This window comes from Callospermophilus lateralis, chromosome 7 (assembly GCF_048772815.1).
Source record: "Callospermophilus lateralis isolate mCalLat2 chromosome 7, mCalLat2.hap1, whole genome shotgun sequence".
In the NCBI taxonomy this organism is placed as follows: domain Eukaryota; kingdom Metazoa; phylum Chordata; class Mammalia; order Rodentia; family Sciuridae; genus Callospermophilus; species Callospermophilus lateralis.
The window spans coordinates 7,778,978-7,797,043 of record NC_135311.1 but is presented as its reverse complement, the minus strand read 5'-3'; the positions used below and the strand labels follow the sequence as shown (position 1 = coordinate 7,797,043).

At 54.0% G+C, this 18,066-nt stretch overlaps 2 protein-coding genes across 2 annotated transcripts; both read left to right on the top strand.

Annotated features, from left to right (window-relative positions):
* The first annotated feature begins 1,563 nt into the window (after nt 1-1,563).
* On the top strand, nt 1,564-11,549 carry Hdgf (heparin binding growth factor). Its single transcript, XM_076862257.1, has 6 exons — nt 1,564-1,946; nt 8,401-8,477; nt 8,633-8,771; nt 9,419-9,595; nt 9,832-10,070; nt 10,262-11,549. The coding sequence occupies exons 1-6, from the start codon at nt 1,860-1,862 to the stop codon at nt 10,266-10,268; spliced, it is 726 nt and encodes a 241-aa protein (XP_076718372.1). The 5' UTR covers nt 1,564-1,859; the 3' UTR covers nt 10,269-11,549.
* Nucleotides 11,550-12,976: 1,427 nt separating this feature from the next.
* On the top strand, nt 12,977-17,688 carry Mrpl24 (mitochondrial ribosomal protein L24). Its single transcript, XM_076862256.1, has 6 exons — nt 12,977-13,145; nt 16,028-16,270; nt 16,348-16,443; nt 16,837-16,940; nt 17,220-17,350; nt 17,462-17,688. Exons 2-6 carry the CDS (start codon nt 16,088-16,090, stop codon nt 17,596-17,598), a joined length of 651 nt encoding a protein of 216 aa, XP_076718371.1. The 5' UTR covers nt 12,977-13,145; nt 16,028-16,087; the 3' UTR covers nt 17,599-17,688.
* Nucleotides 17,689-18,066: the final 378 nt, after the last annotated feature.

Genomic DNA, 18,066 nt, shown 5'->3' with positions numbered 1-18,066 from the left:
CTTCAGCACTGGGATTGAACCCCAGGGATACTTTACCACTGAGCTACAACCCCAGCTTTCCCCTCCCCCCTTTAGAGACAGGGTCTGGCTAAATTGCCCAGGTTGGCCTTGATCTTCTGATCCTCCTGCCTTGAACTCCCAAATTGCGGGGATTACAGGCCTGGGCCACCACACCCAGCCAAATACCTTATTTCTAAGAAACTATAGGTATCTAGAATTTGAGCACTGCAAAGATGTAATTACAATAGTCTTATTTGGCTTAATGGGAGGAGACCTGAGTTCAAGGTCTTTTTTTTTTTTTTACTTGTAAATGGACAGAATGCCTTAATTTTGTTTATTTTTGTGAGGTTCTAAGGATCAAACCCACTGCCTCATACGTGCTAGGCAAGCGCTCTGCCACTGAGCTACAGCCCCAGCCCTGAGTTCAAGGTCTTTAACCTTCAAGGACTCTATCACTTTTTAGTATATAACCTAGGCCAAAATGTAGTCTTCCAGAAGTTGGCAAAACCCTACTCATTCTTTTTATTTTTTGGTACTGGGATTTAACTCAGAGGGGCTTTAACCACAGAGCTCCATCCTCCAGCTCTTTTTATTTTTTTTGAGACAGGTCTCACTAAATTGCTGAGGTTGGCCTCCAACTTGTGATAGAACTTTCAATCCTATCTCAGCCTCCAGAGTCACTGGGATTACAGGAGTGCGCCATCAACCCTGGCTATTCTACTTTCTTTAAGGCCAAACTCAAACTCATCACATTTAAGAAATGTGCTCCTCCAACCCCCCAGGAGAGATTACGCCCGGTTCCTCGGACTTCAAGTAGATAAAAGTTCTGGATTTACTGTCGTCTGTCTTTTCTCTCTAGAACGGAGCTCTTTGAATTAGCTAATCGTGTAGCCCTTGCTCTTTTGCTAGGAAACAGCACAGAGAACCGAGATCAAATGAACTCATGAAGTAGCCACTTGATGTCACAACCCTTTGGACATCTGACTACCCAACTCGACCCTTTTCTCTACAGGGAAGGCTAATGCAGGACTCAAACCCAGATGTCCGCAGTGCCACCCCACAGATTGTAAGCGCGTTGAGGTCCAGGGTGGACCTCGGCGTACAGCGGTGCCGTGCCCACGCCTCTCGCCAGCGCGCCTAGCACACTGCCAAGAACCGCGGGTGCCAAGCAAATATTAGTGGATTGGGATGGAGCAGAGGGCAGGGTGACGCTGCGACTAGACGTCCAACTCGGCCGCGCCGGGGCCGGGGTAGTGAGCACCCCGCGGAGCCGGGGGAGGGGCGAGGGCCGCTCCGTCCAGCCCGGCGCCAGCTCCTCCGGGGCGGGCAGGCACCCACCGACAGCAGGCACACAAAGCCCGCTCGGCGCGCTCGGCGATCAGCTCCTCAGGCCTGTGTCGCCACGCGCCGCCAGGCGGCTCCAGGTTGGGCGCCGGGCTGTGGCAGGCACTGGGCGTCAAGCAGCTGCGCGCATCAAACCACCGCGGGAGGGAGCGCGAAGCGGGGAGGAGGAGTGGGCCCGGAGGAGGGAGGAGGGAGGAGGAGGAGGAGGAGTGGGACCGGGCGGGGGGTGGAGGAAGAGGCCTCGCGCAGAGGAGGGAGCAATTGAATTTCAAACACAAACAACTGCACGAGCGCGCACCCACCGCGCCGAAGCGTTGCCCCGATCCGCGCCCGCCCCGTCCGTGCGGCGCGCGGGCGGAGACGCCGTGGCCGCGCCGGAGCTCGGGCCGGGGGCCACCATCGAGGCGGGGGCCGCGCGAGGGCCGGAGCGGAGCGGCGCCGCCACCGCCGCACGCGCAAACTTGGGCTCGCGCTTCCCGGCCCGGCGCGGAGCCCGGGGTGCCCGGAGCCCCGCCATGTCGCGATCCAACCGGCAGAAGGAGTACAAATGCGGGGACCTGGTGTTCGCCAAGATGAAGGGCTACCCACACTGGCCAGCCCGGGTGAGCAGCGCGGCCCGTCGCCCCCGATCCCCTGCGGGCTGGGGTTGCATAATACGGGGAGGGCACGAGCGCTCCGCGTGGAGCGGGCGGAGGGGGCAGGGGCATCTGGGTCCCAGACTCTTGCAGCCGCCTTCGAGCCCACCCGGGGGTTATATAATGGTGGGGCGGGCGGGGGTCCGACACCCGGAGGGTACGGCGTCGGCGCGTGGAGGCGTGTGCGCGGCGTGGGGCTCCAGGGCGCCGGTCACTTCCCGGCCCCGTCTCCGCGTGCTCAGTTCCGCCCCCAGCCCCCATAGTCGCCGAGGCTCCGGGCGCGCAGTCTGCGTTCGGGCCGGTGGTGGTGGAGCTCCTCCCACCGCGCCCCCCAGCGCCGCCGCTACCCCCTTTTGGAACTCCCCTCGTGATCCCCACTTTCTCCATCGACTGTCGCCCCCAGTTCAAACTCCTCTTCTTGGGGAAACTGTTACGGAGGGTCCCAGCCCAGAGAGGGCTAGATGGAGGCGGAGTTCACTTCTAGAAAACTTTGGCTTGGGGCATCTGTCTCTAAGAGGTCTGAAGTTAGGAGGGTCCAAGAATGGTGGGGGGTGGCGGAAGAAGGGATCTAGCCTTCTGGCTCGGAATCTTTCCGCCCGAACCCGTCAGCTCTCAGCTGTACAAAAGTATTCCTCCATGTTCCACCAACTCAAATTTGGGTCTGAAGCGTCACGGCCCCATGTGGGTTGGGAAGTCCGTTTCAGTCTGCCTTAGTGGGTGGTAGGGGGTGCCTGAGTTGCACCCCCTTCTCGTAGGAGCATCTCCCGCCAGAATCGTCTGGTCTCCGCCATGTGGTTGATTGAGCCCGCCAACAGAAGGGCCTCCCCCCTTCCAGCACCTGGCCAGGTGGGAGGGTGGGGCCCCAAAGCCAAGCATTTGGTGTTTATCACCTTTCCCCTAGGGACTGAGATAGGTTAAGTATGGAGGTTAAGTATGGAGGGTGGAAAGTTGCCAGATGCTGAAGGAGAGTGGGGGTGGCATGGGAGTAGTGGCCCAGCAACTTATTTTAGAGTTAGTGTGGAGGGGCCTTTGGCATCCGGCAAGGGCATGACTCAGCCCCCTACAGGGGAGGACTCTGGTAGAGTGAAATCCAAGGGCAGAAATTGGTGGAGGGAGAGGGCAGAGTACAGGACTATTTTGTGGCTTGGGATTCCTTGTCTCAGAGTTGCAGCTCTCTGTTCATTTGGCCCAAACTGCTCTGAGCCTGGGGTGTTGCCCCAGGCTTATCTGAGTCCTGTTCTTTCAGGGTGTCAGGCCAACTTGGTCACTGAAAAAACCCAGACCCCTCTTTATTCTGTACCCTCTCTTGTGGAGTCTGTCTAAGCCTACGTTCCTTGCGCCCCTTGTTCCCTGAGACTTGCAGTTGGATCAACTAAGGCCTGACCTGGAACGGGAATGTTAAGTGCCAAGAAAAGTGGGGCCCTCCCATTTTCCAGGGCTTCCTAATGGGCTGAGGCAGGGGGGCATTGTGAGGAAGCAGCCATAGGCAGGAGTGTGTGTGCAAACGTGTGTGGCCTGTGAACACTCGTGTACTTTACCCAGCACCCTTTGATCCAACTGCCTTCTTGGCCCTGGTGCCAAGGCCCTGGTGGGCAGGGCAAGAACTGAACCCAGATCCCGTCCTGGGGGTGAGACAAAGTCCAGAGGCTGGGGAGGAGGTAGTAGCTAGAATGTGGGTTACAGGGAACCCTTACTAGGTCAGATAAGAAAGAAAAAGGGTAGGAGCACTTTAGGGGACTCACAGTGACCCCTGTGAGGAAGACTTAGGTTTCTGGTGTCCTTTGGAGTGAGGGCAGTGTCTGGGACTGGGGATACCCATCCATTTCATCTCACCCTGCCGCTGCCAGGTTAGGATAGGGGAGGCAGAGTCTTCCTCCATTGAGGCCTGGACCTTTTTTTTTTTTTTTTTTTTTTAAGATTTAACATTTATTTTATATATTTGTTTTTATGTGATTCTGAGAATTGAACCCAGGGCCTCATTCATGCTAGGCAAGCACCTTACCTCTGAGCTATAACCCCAGCTCTAGGCCCGGACTTTTTGATTATATCCCCCCTCACACACACACACCTGTTTTTTGAATCCAGGGCTTCAAGCATGCTAGGCGAGCTCTCCTGCTGCTCGCTGGTCAGAGACCTGGACCTTTTTAGATAAAGTTGGGATCTGGAGGTGGGGCTGGATCTCAAAGAGATAAGGCCTAACACTGCATGGCTTTGGCTATTGAGTGTTTCAATGGGGGAGGGGTACACCTCAGGCTGTTACCTCCCAGATATGTCTCCCTTGATCCCTAAAAGAACAGAGTTTTTAAGATTTTTGTATATTTATTTTTTTAAGTTGTAGATGAACACGATATCTTTATTTATTTGTTTCATGTGGTGCTGAGGATCAAACCCAGCGCCTCCCACGTGCCAGGCAAGTTGCTCTACCACTGAGCCAAACCCCAGCCCCAAGAACAAAGCTTTAAAGAGAGACACCAGGCTGGGTCTCCTCACCATCCCTTGGGTCCTGTCTCAGTTGCTCATGGTGGCAGAGCCTGAGGGACCCCGTTGTTCTGAGAGAGATGGGGGGAACCTCCATGCACCCCAGCTGCTGGGGTGGGCAGCCAGAATCCTCAGCGCGGACCTTGCCTTCCTCAGTCCCTGCTGTGAGGAGAATGGGTGCTTCTGGGAGAGGCTAGAAGGGCCACATGGTAGCAGGACCTGCCTTGAAGGATGGGGTGACTCCATCTTAACCTTTTCCTTTCCCTCTTCTTCCTGCCCAGCCTCCTGAGGGATCTCCAGGCACTTAACAGTTAACCTCTAACACTCAGGGATTTCCCCCCAAGGCTCCTTCCTCCTCTCTTTGCTTCCTGTTTCAAAATCCCAGAAAACAGTCCTGAGCAGCCCCTAGGACCTCTCCCCGCCCCCCATCTTCCCTCTGTCTGCCTCCCCCCCCCCATTCTCTGCCCTTGGGCTTGCCACACTTCCTGGCCCCAACTGTCTGAACTGCCTTTCCACTCCCCACCCCTGATTTTCTGGTTCCTGGGTCAGGTCGGCCCTGGTCCTGGGTGTGGTGGTCAGAACCTGGCTGGTAGCCAGAGTGTGGTTGGCCTTCCCTCTGTATTGGGTAGGTGACCCTGAGCCTGCCTTTGGTCTGAGGCTGGGGGTGGGGGGGCATGTGCATCCCTCCCCCATTCCTCACTTGAACATTGCAGATCCCTCTGTGGGCCTCGAGGGCTTGGCAGAATGGTGTTGCAGGCTCTCAGGCCTGGATGATGAGGTGGGGCAGTGCCAAGGAGGTGGGGCTGGGAGTGGAAGGGCTGGGGCCTGAGAACTAACTCCCCAGGATCCCTAGAGGAGGCCAGAGGTTGCAGAGCCCCCTTCTCTGTTGTCTGGTGGAGGGGGTACAGTGGGGTCTCCACATCTGGCCCCACCCTGGCCCACTTATCCTTGACTCACAGGTTCTGAGTCACAGCCTGGATGTGAAGGCTCCACCTGGAAAACAGACTTATTGGGGTACGGGGCTCCCCCAAGACCTCCTATCCTCTCTATGTCTAGGAAGAACTGCCCTTGGCTTCCAAATATAAGAAAACGCTTCCTTTGTAGCTCGAGAGAGGGAGGTACCCTGACAGAAGGAATCATTGCATTCCATCCTCTAGTGGCCCTTCCCCCCAGTGCCTACATTCAAGGGGGGAGATGCCCATCTTGCCCAGGCCTGGTCCTTTGCCCTCTTTCTCAGATCTATCCTTTATGTAGCTGCAAGTCAGCAGGGAGGGTGTATCTGGTGTGTCTCATTCTATTTTTAATTCCATCCGTTCTTTTCTTTCTCCCCACCCTTGGGGCTGGGCAGCTGGTGGCCTCCTGGGTCCCCTGTCACACTGCTCGTGTTCAGTTATCTGAGTTTGCTTTCCATAGGAAGCTTTGGTGGCCAGGTGCTTTGCAGTGGGTTCTCCTGGATTCTCACGTCTGACCCTCCCCCACCTGTCCCTTCTTCCTGAGGCTGTTCTCTCTCTCTCTCTCTCTCATCTTTTTTGTTGTTTAGATGGACACAATATCTTTATTTTTATGTGGTGCTGAGGATGGAACCCAGGGCCGCTCACGTGCTGGGCGAGGCTCTACCACCGAGCTACAGCCCCAGCCCCTCAGTTTCTCTTTTGAGCACGTTTACCGTGAGCGCCGGTGCCCTGGCCCAGGTGTGGACACGACGCAGCAGCGATCAAAGTTCCCCGCTGCACTCCCAGCCTTAGACCCCCACCCCGCCGGCGTCGCACTGATCCTCCCCAGAGGCCCGGGGACCAACCGGCCTTTGCTATTATTGGCCTATCCCTGTCTCCTGGGATCTTGAAGCCCTGGAGGCCGTCATTTTGTTTTTTGCTCCCCCCTCTGAGTGGAGGGTGGGGAGCCTGCTGGTAACCGGAGCCAGGTGTCCTATCCCGCCCCCGCCCCCTCTACAGGTCTGTCTTCTAGAGGGCAAGTCCCCCCCACCCGGACCTCCAGCCCTAACTGTGGTTTCAGGCACCGCCGGGACCCAGGTGCCAGACTCCAGGCTTGGGGGTGGGGTGTGTGTTAGTGTCCCCTCCTCCCCAATCCGGATAGAGGGCCTGGGGGGAGGGGCGGTCACATTCCTGGTTGCTGAGTGGCCCCGGGGGCGGGGTTGGGTTGTCATGGCGATGGGGATCGTGTTTGTGGGGGGAACTGCGTGCCTTTCCACCCCCTGCTCTCACACCCCAGCGTCTCCTGGTCGTTGGGAGGGCCCAGTTTGTGCTGGGCCTTCCTGGGGGGAGGGGCTGGACCTCTGTCCCCAGAGGCCACGGGGCAAGGGGGGAGGTGCCAGGAGCCTGAAGACTGCCCAAGTCTGGGGCAAGACGCCCCTCAGATTCAAGCGAGGGCCCCATCCCAACTCCTGGGTGTGTCTCGCTCACTCCCAGCCGCCTCGTCTCCCCAGATCCCCCGCCAGGCCTTCTGTCCCCGTCTCTGCGTGCTAATCACTGCCTTCGCCTGTCTGTCTCCCTCCTGTCTGCGCCTGGGGCCCCAGTCAACATGGCCACCTGGCCTCTGTCCGGCGGGAAGCCAGGCTGCTGGGGCTGTTGCAAGTGTTGCTGGGAGTTGTAGTCCCCACAGCCCCCAGCTCAGCTTGGCTGGAGCTTCCATGCCCTGCTCTGGGAGGCTGGTTAGGACACTGCTTCTCCCATTTCCCTGACCTCAGACCTCTGCACCTCCTGTAGTGCCCCTCAAGGGCCAGGACAGGTAGAGCAGCAGGGGATCAAGTCAGGAGGTACAGGTGTGATATCCAGGCCTTATTAACTTGCCCTCTTATTTGGGGTAGATCATTTTTTTTCCGGCTCAGTTTCCTCATCTGTAAAATAAAGGGTTTGACTACTTTGGTGGTTCAAAGTGTTCCCCAGAAGACTTTGGGACTGCTGCTAGAGCTGGGAATGGAAGCTCTCACCTCGCCCCTGCACTCCAGCCAGAGCAGTCTGTTTTTATCTGTACAGATTCATTCAGGAATTTTGGTGCACCTAACTATGTGCTGGGGGTAAAAGCAGGCATGGCCTCTGACCTTGGGGGTGGGTGGGTGGGTATAGTCCACGTAGATAATCGGGTAATGTTGAGTCAGTGTAAATCTGGATTTGTGAAGGAGAGGTGCTGGGGAGAGATACTGGGAGCTGACTGGGTCGGGATGGGGAAGCATTTTGGAGGAAGTGATGGTGGAACTGAGGTTGGAAGGCAGATCAGGAGCTAGTGCTGAAAGGACTGTGTCCACAGAACAGGAGGGGCAGCATCTTGAGGGGTTGGTCACAAACACTCATCTGGCCTGTCATGCCAGGCTGTGGTCATTGAACCCCCACAGTCCTGTGGCTTAAATATGGGTGACCGTCTCCATTGATGGTTGAAGAAACTGAGACAGAAAGGTTCAGTAAGTTGCCCAAGGTCAACAACTATGGGTGCCACAGCTGAGATCAGACCTGCAGTTGTGAAGAAGAGGTGGAACAGGTGGCCCTGGCCATACGAGACCCTACTGAAAGGGGATGAGATGTGTAGGTCAGCATTTTGAAGATTGTAGCAGGGCAAAAAAGGAATCTGAGAGAGGAGGTTGAGGCTGTGGTTTTAGTCCAGGCACAAGAGATGTCAATGACTGGACCAGGATGGGTGGCAGAGCTGTGGAGCTTTGAGGTAGGGACCTGGACATGTTGGGCAACAGGTGCTGTCTGGTTTTGGAGGCGAAGGAGGAACCCTGGGTTTCCGTTAAACTTTCATGTCTGGCTTGATTTGAACCAAGTTCCATTTCTAAAAAACGGTTCGCAAAGCTCCTTGGTGATCGTCGGGGTTCCCACTCTGTCTGGCCTTCCACCAGTGACCATGCCTGAGAGGTCAGTTCCCCTGCCAGCTCAGACTTAAGACCTGGGGACTCCAGGTCTCACTCACCTCCCTCATCTCACCCCAGATTGATGAGATGCCCGAGGCCGCAGTGAAATCAACCGCCAACAAATACCAAGTCTTTTTTTTCGGGACCCACGAGACGTGAGTGAGGGGTCAGCTGGGTGTGGGGGGAGATACCACGGGGGGGGGCCACTTTGGGGAGAGAGAGAGGTGGCGACAGTGCCCCCTCTGCACCGGGCTGTTGCAGCTCAGGGGCAGCGAGGGGCTCGAGAGCACAGTCTCCCATCTCTTACCAGGGCATTCCTGGGCCCCAAAGACCTCTTCCCTTACGAGGAGTCCAAGGAGAAGTTTGGCAAGCCCAACAAGAGGAAAGGGTTCAGCGAGGGGCTGTGGGAGATCGAGAACAACCCTACTGTCAAGGCTTCTGGCTACCAGGTGAGCTGCTATCTGCCCCAAAGACCCTGGAAAGAGGTGTGGCTGCGGTCCCCGGGAGCCAGCCGCAGGTGGTCCTCAGAACACCAGGACTTGGTGTAGGCGCTCATGGGGTGGTGGGTGGGGCTTCCTCAGGGTTTGGGGTCTTGGGGTGTCGTGCTGGTGATCTGGATCACTATCTGACAGCCACCTAGTGGGGGGTGGGTGTGTCAAGAACAGGATGAAGCGGTAAGTGGGGACAGGCCTTTGGTTGGGCCCAGCGTGAGGACAGGACATGGCCTTACTCTTTCCACGAAGGCTTCCAGGAGGAGGTGCTCGTGAGCCGGGCAGGACAAGGCGGGAGGGTGGGGGGCGGGGGTTGGCGGGGAAAGGGTCCCAGCTCCCTATGGGAGAAGTTGACCCGAGGTTTTGCCTCCTGCTCCAGCCCTCCCCCCTCCTGCACAGAGCCCTGCCTGCCCGGCCAGTGGGTTTACCCCGGGGCTAATCCGACAGAGGTGGGTCTCAAATCACTTGTGAGACTGGGCACCTGGGTGGGGGTGGGGGTGAGGTGGGAGAAGGAAGGAGTGAGTGGCTGAGGGGGTGGTCTGGGGAAGGGGCCCGGCCTGGCCGCTGCTGGTGCCACTCAGCAGCCTCTGCTGTCTCTGCCGCAGAAAAAGAGCTGCTCGGAAGAGCCGGAGCCCGAACCCGAGGCCGCAGAGGGCGATGGCGACAAGAAGGGGAACGCGGAGGGCAGCAGTGACGAGGAGGGCAAGCTGGTCATCGACGAGCCGACCAAGGAGAAGAACGAGAAGGGGGCGCTGAAGAGGAGAGCAGGGGACTTGCTGGAGGTAACTGGGCCCCAGGATCCCTGGAGCATGCTCAGGGGGCACCCCCACAGCATCAGGACCCTGCCTCAGGAGTCCCCAGGCTGAGAGGGACATCCAGCCCCTAGCTGAGAAGACGGGATACGGGACTGTGGGTGGCAGCCCAGGAAGGAGCCCCTGAGGAGGAGAGGAGGGGACACAGGTGCGTAGCTGGTGGCCTCTCTCCAGTGTCAGCCCTCCTCTCTGCCCATCCTGCCTAGGACTCCCCTAAACGTCCCAAGGAGGCCGAAGAACCCGAAGGGGAGGAGAAGGAGGCAGCTGCCTTGGAGAGCGAGAGGCCCCTCCCTGGGGAGGTGGAGAAGAATAGCACCCCCTCTGAGCCTGGCTCTGGCCGGGGGCCTCCAGAGGAAGAGGAGGAGGAGGAGGAGGAGGAGGAAGAGGAGGAGGAAGAAACTGCCAAGGTAGATGCAGAGGCCCCGGGCGCCAGAGATCATGAGAGGTGAGTGAGCCCTTTGGCCCCTGGACTGGGAGGGCCCGGCCACCTGCAGAGAAGGAGAAGGGCCTGCAGTGGTCAGCCTCCCACCCGGGAGGCAGGCGGGCTGGGTTCTCCCAGGAGACCCGCACTGGCTGGGGCGAGGCCAGGCAGAGGCCACACCATTAACCCTTCTCCCCTCCAACCCTCCCCCGCAGCCTGTAGCCACCAATGTTTCAAGAGGAGCCCCTGCCCCGTTCCTGCTGCTGTCTGGGTGCTACTGGGGAAACTGGCCATGGCCTGCAAACTGGGAACCCTTTTCCCACCCAACCCATTCTCCTTCTCCATTCACTGTCCCCACTTTAAGTCCAGCCCCCAGAGGTTGACCTGGCCCTCACCTCCAGGTACCCCCACTATCTTGAGGCAGGGCCATGTCTTCTGCTCCCTAGGATGAAATAAGGCCATTGTGTCCCTTCCTGCTTGGAGCTGTTTCCCAGAGCTTCTACTGGGGCCTGGGCCCCTTTTTCCACCTGACACTCCTGTCCTGTCCCCTAGGCATTTTGGACCTCTGGGTTAAGATCAGGGGTGGGAGTGGAAGAGGAGGAGTGTGAACATCGAGGTGGGCCCCCCTCCACCACGGGCCTGGAAGGGGCAATCCCATGAAGGTGGACATCTCTTGAGCTCCTGTCCCCTGCTCCCGCACGCATTTTCCCAGCTGCCTGGATTGAGAGAAAGTGGGACATCTTGTAGGGGAGAGGTCCCGGAAATTCTTGATGATTGACAACACCCATTCTTTTTCTGACCCCAGAAGTTCTGGGGGTTGTAGCTGATTGTCAGAAGACTTTGGGGCTTCCAAGTTGTTTGAGCCAAGAACATGGGCTCTGAAGGGCTGACTTCACCCATTTAGGTGGGAGTATTGAGTATCTGTTCCCCTTTAGATCTCGGGGGTCAGAGATGGGATGCCCTGGGAAGTCCCCTTGCTGCCCTGTTCCCTCTCCCCACAATGCTCAAGGCCAGCCTTCAGTCACATATGTCACCCAGACATAAAGGAAAAGACACATTTTTTAGGAGATGTTTTTAATAAAAGAAAATTACAAAAAAAAAATTAATCCCCCCAACCCTTTGTGTGCTACCCCATCTGGCCCTTTCTTCCCCACCACTGCCCCCATTTCTGAGGTGCACGGGTGGATCCCCTTCTGTTTGGGGCTTGACGACTTTCTTTTTGTTGCTGGGGCTTCGGTGTTTCTTCTGGTGTCCTCTTCCATCCACATACCCCGACTTGGTCCCCTCAGTGTTGCTGCCAGATCCGATTTGTAACCCACTGAGAGGACAGGGGAGTGCCCTTCCCAGCCTCTACGCGTGGTCTCTGCCTCTCCGTCTCTTGTCTCTTCTCTCTGCCCCCTCCCTTGGGCTCTCATGAAAAATTGCTGACGGTAGCTTTGGAAGTTTAGCTCTGAGAACCGTAGACGATTTCAGTTTTAGGAAAATAAAACCCGTTGATTACTACAGTGGAATACGGACTGATTTCTTTGGGGGTGTATTGGTTAACTGAAGAAGGGGAGTGGGGAAGGGAATGCACGTGATTTTCACATCACTTTTAGGGGGTGTCCGCCTCCTACATTACCCAGCCATTAGGAACCCAGAATTCTAAAAAAGTTCATTAAAAAAAGGTGGGGGGCTAGGGGTGTAGCTCAGTGGTACAGCACCCCACAGTTCAATCTCCAGTACAAAAAAAAAAATTCAGTATTGCACCTGAAGACTGTCCTATAATAAAACACAGTATATTATATGTAAAAACACAATAAGGCGGCAGTATCAGCCACAGCCAATATGGTCATGGAAGTGGGCGCTTTGAGCTGGTTGTAGAGATAACTTTGACCCCAAGGGCAGGCCAAAGATAGGCGAAGATAACCTCTCCCTCTGTTAATGCTAGGGTTACTGGTCTTGGGCTACTTGCCACATGACAGACCAGTTGAAAAACAAGGGGTTAAGGCAAGGAATGCAAGTATTTGAGAAGCCATCTGGCCAAGAAAATGGAAGACTCTTGTGCAAAGTCCATCTGGCTGGGAGGCTGGTTTGGGGCAGTTTACAGAGGAGATGGGTGATCCTGACTGGTGGGTGCCTTCCCTTAGGGGGAGGTTTGTGGCCAAATGACTCACATTTGATCCTAATCAGCTAGTCAGGAGATGCTTTCTCAGTTCTGCACATCCAAGAACAAAGATCACTCTCCTTGGGCTATTGTCACTGACTAGTTTGTCCACTGCAAGTTCCTAACACGAAGGACAAGTTAGAGTGGATAGCTTCCCAGGCCCTGTTGCTGATCACCAACTCCAAAGAAAGAAAGCATTTCACCTGACAAGGGTCTAGTCCAGTTCAACATCTGGTCTGGATTCTTAATTTCGTTAGGGATGCCTGCTACCCTTAACTGGTCATATGAGGATAGGAGAGGAGATTGACAGCTGGAATCCTCCCAGTACTTCCCAAATTATGTGGACTCTTTTTGAGTTTCCTACCCTATCTGACATTTTGTGTCCAGGTCAGGTGCTAGCAGTGAAGGGCCCCTGTCTCATTCCTTCCTCCAAAAAAACCTGACACTTTTTGAATCTGTCCTAACCCGCTTCAGCAGAGAAGGGTGTGGACAGAAATGACTGGTCTCGCTTGCGGGGGGTGGGAAACGAAGTTATCCTTTGAACAGGAAGCCACAACCAGCTAGAAAATGGAGCCATCCTCGGGAGAAACTACAATTCCCAGCGGCTCCACACAGAGCACGCGCAGGCGCGCCCCCTCCCTCGCCGCCTTCAACTCCCGGCATGCCCCCTGGTGCTCTGACGCTCTCTGAGCTGCCCAGCCCGGGCGAGCTTCCGGTTCCGCCTTACTTGGCCGCGACGGACTACAGCTCCCAGCCTGTGCGGAGCCGAGAGGCCTTTTTGGGCTTCCGTTCTGCACGGGGACTCCATTTCCCAAAAGCCCGAGAGGCGGGAACGAGCGGGGCTGAGCACCCATGTGCAGAGGTGACCCGCGGAGGCTCTGCAGTGCAATGGAAAGGGAAGTGACCGCCGTCTAGCCCAGAGGGTTGCAATTCCTGGGCTCATCGGGAGGCAGGTGCGGGAAGGGCTTTCCTTTTTCCTGGCTGTGGCATAGTCCCGCTCCCCCGAGGTTTCTTGCCACTGAAAGCTCGGAGCGGGCGGGTGCCGAAGAGGGCTGGGGCCTGATGATTTCTAGGGTCCGGGTCCGCACCGTGGATGAGGCTGGGGGGCGGGGGAGCCGTGACCTGAGAGGCGACCAAACGGTCAGCCCCACGAGCGTGCACTGGGCATCCAGAGCACGCAGTGGACGCTCCGCTGCGGAAGGGGCACCAGCCTCTCTAGACTGTGGAAGGAACCGAAGGGAAAGTTCTGAGGGGCATGCTAGCCGCTCTGGGCTGGGCTGGCTTCCTGGCATCTCCCGGAGCCGCAGAACTAGAATGACTGACTGGGCTTCATCCATAAGTTGCACGTTTCCAGTTCTGCGAACGTTTCAACAAAGTTGACACAGGTGTATTAAAATAGGTTGGAAATTACAATCTAGAGCTTATAGGATATTATGCTAACATAATTATTGCATAGTTATATTCTTCCTGATGTTATTCCTACATATTATGTGATTATATCATATGGCACATTTTAGTTGTTTTTTTTCCTTTTTCTTTTTTTTTTCGGGGGGGGGGGCGCGTACTGGAGATTGAACTCAGGGACACTCCACCACTGAGCCGCATCCCCAGCCCTATTTTGTATTTTATTTAGACACAGGGTCTCACTGAGTTGCTCAGTGCCTCTCCCTTGCTGAGGCTGGCTTTGGATCTCAGTGTGCCACAGAGCCCGGCCACATTTTAGTGTTTATTCGCTTTCCACGTCTGGAATATGGAACAGAATGAGTTAAGGAACTCGGTGCAGCCCTCCATGCAAGTGACTTGGGTCTTATGATTGGCCCTGCTCCCATTAAGCTGTATGAACTAGGGCAAGCTGTTCAGGCTCTCAGGTCCTTGGTTTCCTAGTCTATAGAAGGGACCTATCATACTTGAACCTGACAGTCTTTCTCTGGGCAATGTGAAGACCAAGTATGAGGAATATTGAAATTCCCAGCATTAGGCTTGTCACACAGTACTGGTGTGTCATCATTTATTGAGTCTGAGTAGGAATACTTGGGCCCTTACATTCAACCACTATTAATTTATAATAATATTGGACCTTTTTAAAGATTTTCTTACTGAGATGTACCTTTTTATTTTTCTGCAGTCCTGGGGATTGAACCCAGGGCCCCACATATGCTAGGCAAGCACTCTACCACTGGGCTACGTCCCCAGCCCTCATACTGAGATATATAAAGAAAAAAAATTTTTTTCTCACTATTAATTTAAGCCAGTTGAATTTTTAGAAAATGCAAATGTTATGGAAAGGAACAAAATGGAAATTGACAGCCCTCTTATATAGTTCTTCCCCACAACCAGGACTTTAGTTTATTTCCTTCCCAAAAATATTAATGCCCACACCAGAATATATATTACATAACATGTATACATATATGCATGATATATATGATTAATTTACCCCAAAGGGATAATACTAGTCACATGATCCTACACCTTGCTTTGTTAAAATATTAAAAATAACATAAATGACACCAAGAGCCCTGAAAAGTTTTATGGATGGTGAAACTGACACTCAGAAGGTAAGTTGTCTAGGGTCACACAGCAAAAGAACAGAGCACAGTGTAGAACCCAGATGACAGTAAGGAGTCAAGTGGTCTGACTCCATCGTCCAGGGTTCTTCATGCCATTAGAATGCATTTTATTAGTATTTAGAAAGTAGGTTCATCCTTCTCCACAAAAGAAGATTAACAGACCTTCTTTATCACTTGTCCTTGAATTTAAATGATAGGATTCAGCAAAGCACCTAGCATGGTACCTAGTGTTCAGTAAACTAAAGATAGCTTTATTTATTTGTTTATGCAGTATGGGGATTGAACCTAGGATCTTGAACCTAGAGTGCTAAGCAAGCACTCTGCCACTGAGCTCCACCCCCAGTCCTTTTTTATTTTTATTTTTTTGTTTAGGTGTTGGGGATTGAACTCGGGATGCTTTACCACTGAGCCACAAGCTCAGCTCTTTTTACTTTTTTTGAGATGGGTTTTGCTGAGTTGCTTAGAGCTTACTAAATTGCTGAGTCTGTCCTTGAACTTGGGATCCTCCACCCTCTGTTCCTGGAATTACTGGGATTATAGCACATACAACCATGCCTGGCTAGCTGCTATTATTTTTGCCATTTCTTTTATTAGCCCATTAATTTAGTTCACTGTACAAACTTGGGAGGCTTGTAACACATACTTAATTGGGAAATTTGGGACCTAACAACCTAAGGGTTAGACCCCACTAGCTTGCATGGTACATCAGAGCGTACAGTAGGAACCCCACTGTGGGTCCTTTCCCTTAGAAAAGAAGCCATCTTGGAGAGGAGTAGTTATTTCCTGTCTGAGAATAGACCTGGGAAGTGAGATAGGGACATTTTAGCTCCTGTTTTTCTCTGTTACCTCTTTGTTCATTACTTTATAACTGCCGGCCTTTGGGCCCTATGCCAGTAATTTGTTCCATTACTTATTTTCTTCCTATCCTGTGTTTTATATATTTGACTAATAATTCCCTTGTGTACCTACTATGTGCCAAGCTCTACTTGGATCTGCTGGATTTTGAAGTGAGCTAGATACAAGGGTCTTTGGCCTCAGTTAATTTTTTTTTTTCCTAATTCAAAGTCAGATGTGGGTTTGAATAATGATTTCCCACACTTTAGCTTTGTGGCCACTGGCAACTTATTTAATCTCTCTGTTATTTGAAAAGTGAAGATCATAGTATCAGCTTGTGAGAATTCAATGAGATGAGATCCACCAAGCAGTTGAGTTAGTGTTTTAAAAATGTCCCTTTGCTTCTTTGTCCCCTTTTATCTCTATCCCAGAGCTAACAAGCAAAGTTTCTGAGTCTTCACTGGCGAGGAGAATTCTCAAAGCTCCTAGCTATGCGTCTCTCTGTATTGCTGGCCTTGGCATCCAAGGTCACTCTGCCCCCTCACCACCGCTATGGGATGAGCCGCCCAGGTTCCCTGGCAGACAAGAGGAAGAACCCCCCGGGGACCAGGCGGCGCCCTGTGGTTGTGGAACCCATCTCTGATGAAGACTGGCATCTGTTCTGTGGGGACATGGTGAGAGCCTCAGGCGGACAGAGTGATGGGGAGTCCTGGGCAAGGGTCCCCCTCCCTGAGCCTCTGTCTTCCCACAGGTGCAGATCCTGGAAGGCAAGGATGCGGGGAAGCAGGGCAAGGTGGTTCAAGTCATCCGGCAGCGGAATTGGGTAGTCCTGGAGGGGCTGAACACGGTGAGTACAGAGGAGGGGACGCTTAGGAGGTCTGTCCCATCTGTCCCTCTGCATTAAGAGCAGCCCAGGGTGAGACTGGCAGAGGGAATGGTTGTGAAACTGAACCTTTTATTTTTTATTTATTTATTTATTTTTTAAAGCGAGAGTGAGAGAGGGGAGAGAGAGACTTTTTTTTAATATTTATTTTTTAGTTATTGGTGGATACAACATCTTTGTTTGTATGTGGTGCTGAGGATCGAACCCGGGCCTCACGCATGCCAGGCGAGCGCACTACCGCTTGAGCCACATCCCCAGCCCACCTTTTATTTTTTAGTTGGGGCCAAATGTGCTGAGCAGCTGTGGGCAAGCCCCCGCCCCCTTGCTTCCTGACACAGCCTCCTCTCTCTTGGACAGCATTTCCGCTACATTGGCAGGACAAAGGATTCTCCGGGAACCATGATCCCTAGTGAAGCTCCTTTGCTCCACTCCCAGGTCAAACTTGTGGATCCTGTGGACAGGCAAGCACGTGGGCTCCAGTTAAAGGACTCCTCACCCTCAAGTCCATGAAGGTGTTGACCACAGCTAGGGATGGGCACCCCATTTATCCAGTGGGAATGGTCGGTTAGGTGCTCTAGATGTTGAGGGGTCTGTCACCGAGCCATAGTCCCTGTGGGTAGTCCCAGGAGAAGTAGAGAGACAGGGTGGCAGTCTGTGTTTTCAACATTGACTTCATGTTTGGGTTGGGGTATGGCTGGGAGCCTGGCTCCTAGGTCATGCTCATTTTTTTTCTCCACCAGGAAACCCACTGAGATTGAGTGGAGATTTACGGAGGCAGGAGAGCGAGTACGAGTCTCCACAAGATCAGGAAGAATTATCCCCAAACCTGAATTTCCCAGAGCTGATGGCATTGTCCCTGAAACATGGATTGGTGAGGCTGCATGGGGGTCAGGGAGAGGATGGGGACAGTGGGAATGAGAGGAAAGGATGTTTAGATTTGGCAACCCTCCCACCTCCCGTCTCCTTTCCTTTGACTCAACAGATGGCCCCAAAGACACATCAGTGGAAGATGCTATGGAAAGAACTTATGTGCCTCGTCTGAAGACACTAGAGGAAGAAGTGATGGAGGCAATGGGGATCCAGGAGACCCGGAAACACAAGAAAGTCTATTGGTATTGAGTCTGGGAAGACAGCTTCTCTGGCTTTTTATCTTAGCCTTGAAGGCCAAAGCACTATTTTCAGAGACCAATAAAGTGCCGTTAGTCTTCCTGTGTGCAGCTGCTGTCCGTGCTGGAGTGGCACCCAGCCCATAAGCCATATCCAGGGCCTGCAGGAGGGAGCCTTTGTCTTCCTGTTGACATGGAACCCGGTGAAAGGTAGCCAGCCTGAAGGAAGCCCTCCCAGGACAGGGCTGCATACTCTTAACAAGGGAAGAAAAAGGTTTCCTCAAAGGAGACCTCCGAGCAGCACAAGCTGCTACCCAGACCTCTTGCTGAGGAGGGCACGTGTCTGTTCTCTTCTTTATAAAAATAGAAGAGCTGAGCACCGTGGCGCACACCTGTGATTCTAGTGACTTTGGAGGTTGCAGCAGGATGGTGGCAATTTTTAGGTCAGCTTGAGCAATTCAGTGAGATCCTGTCTCAACAA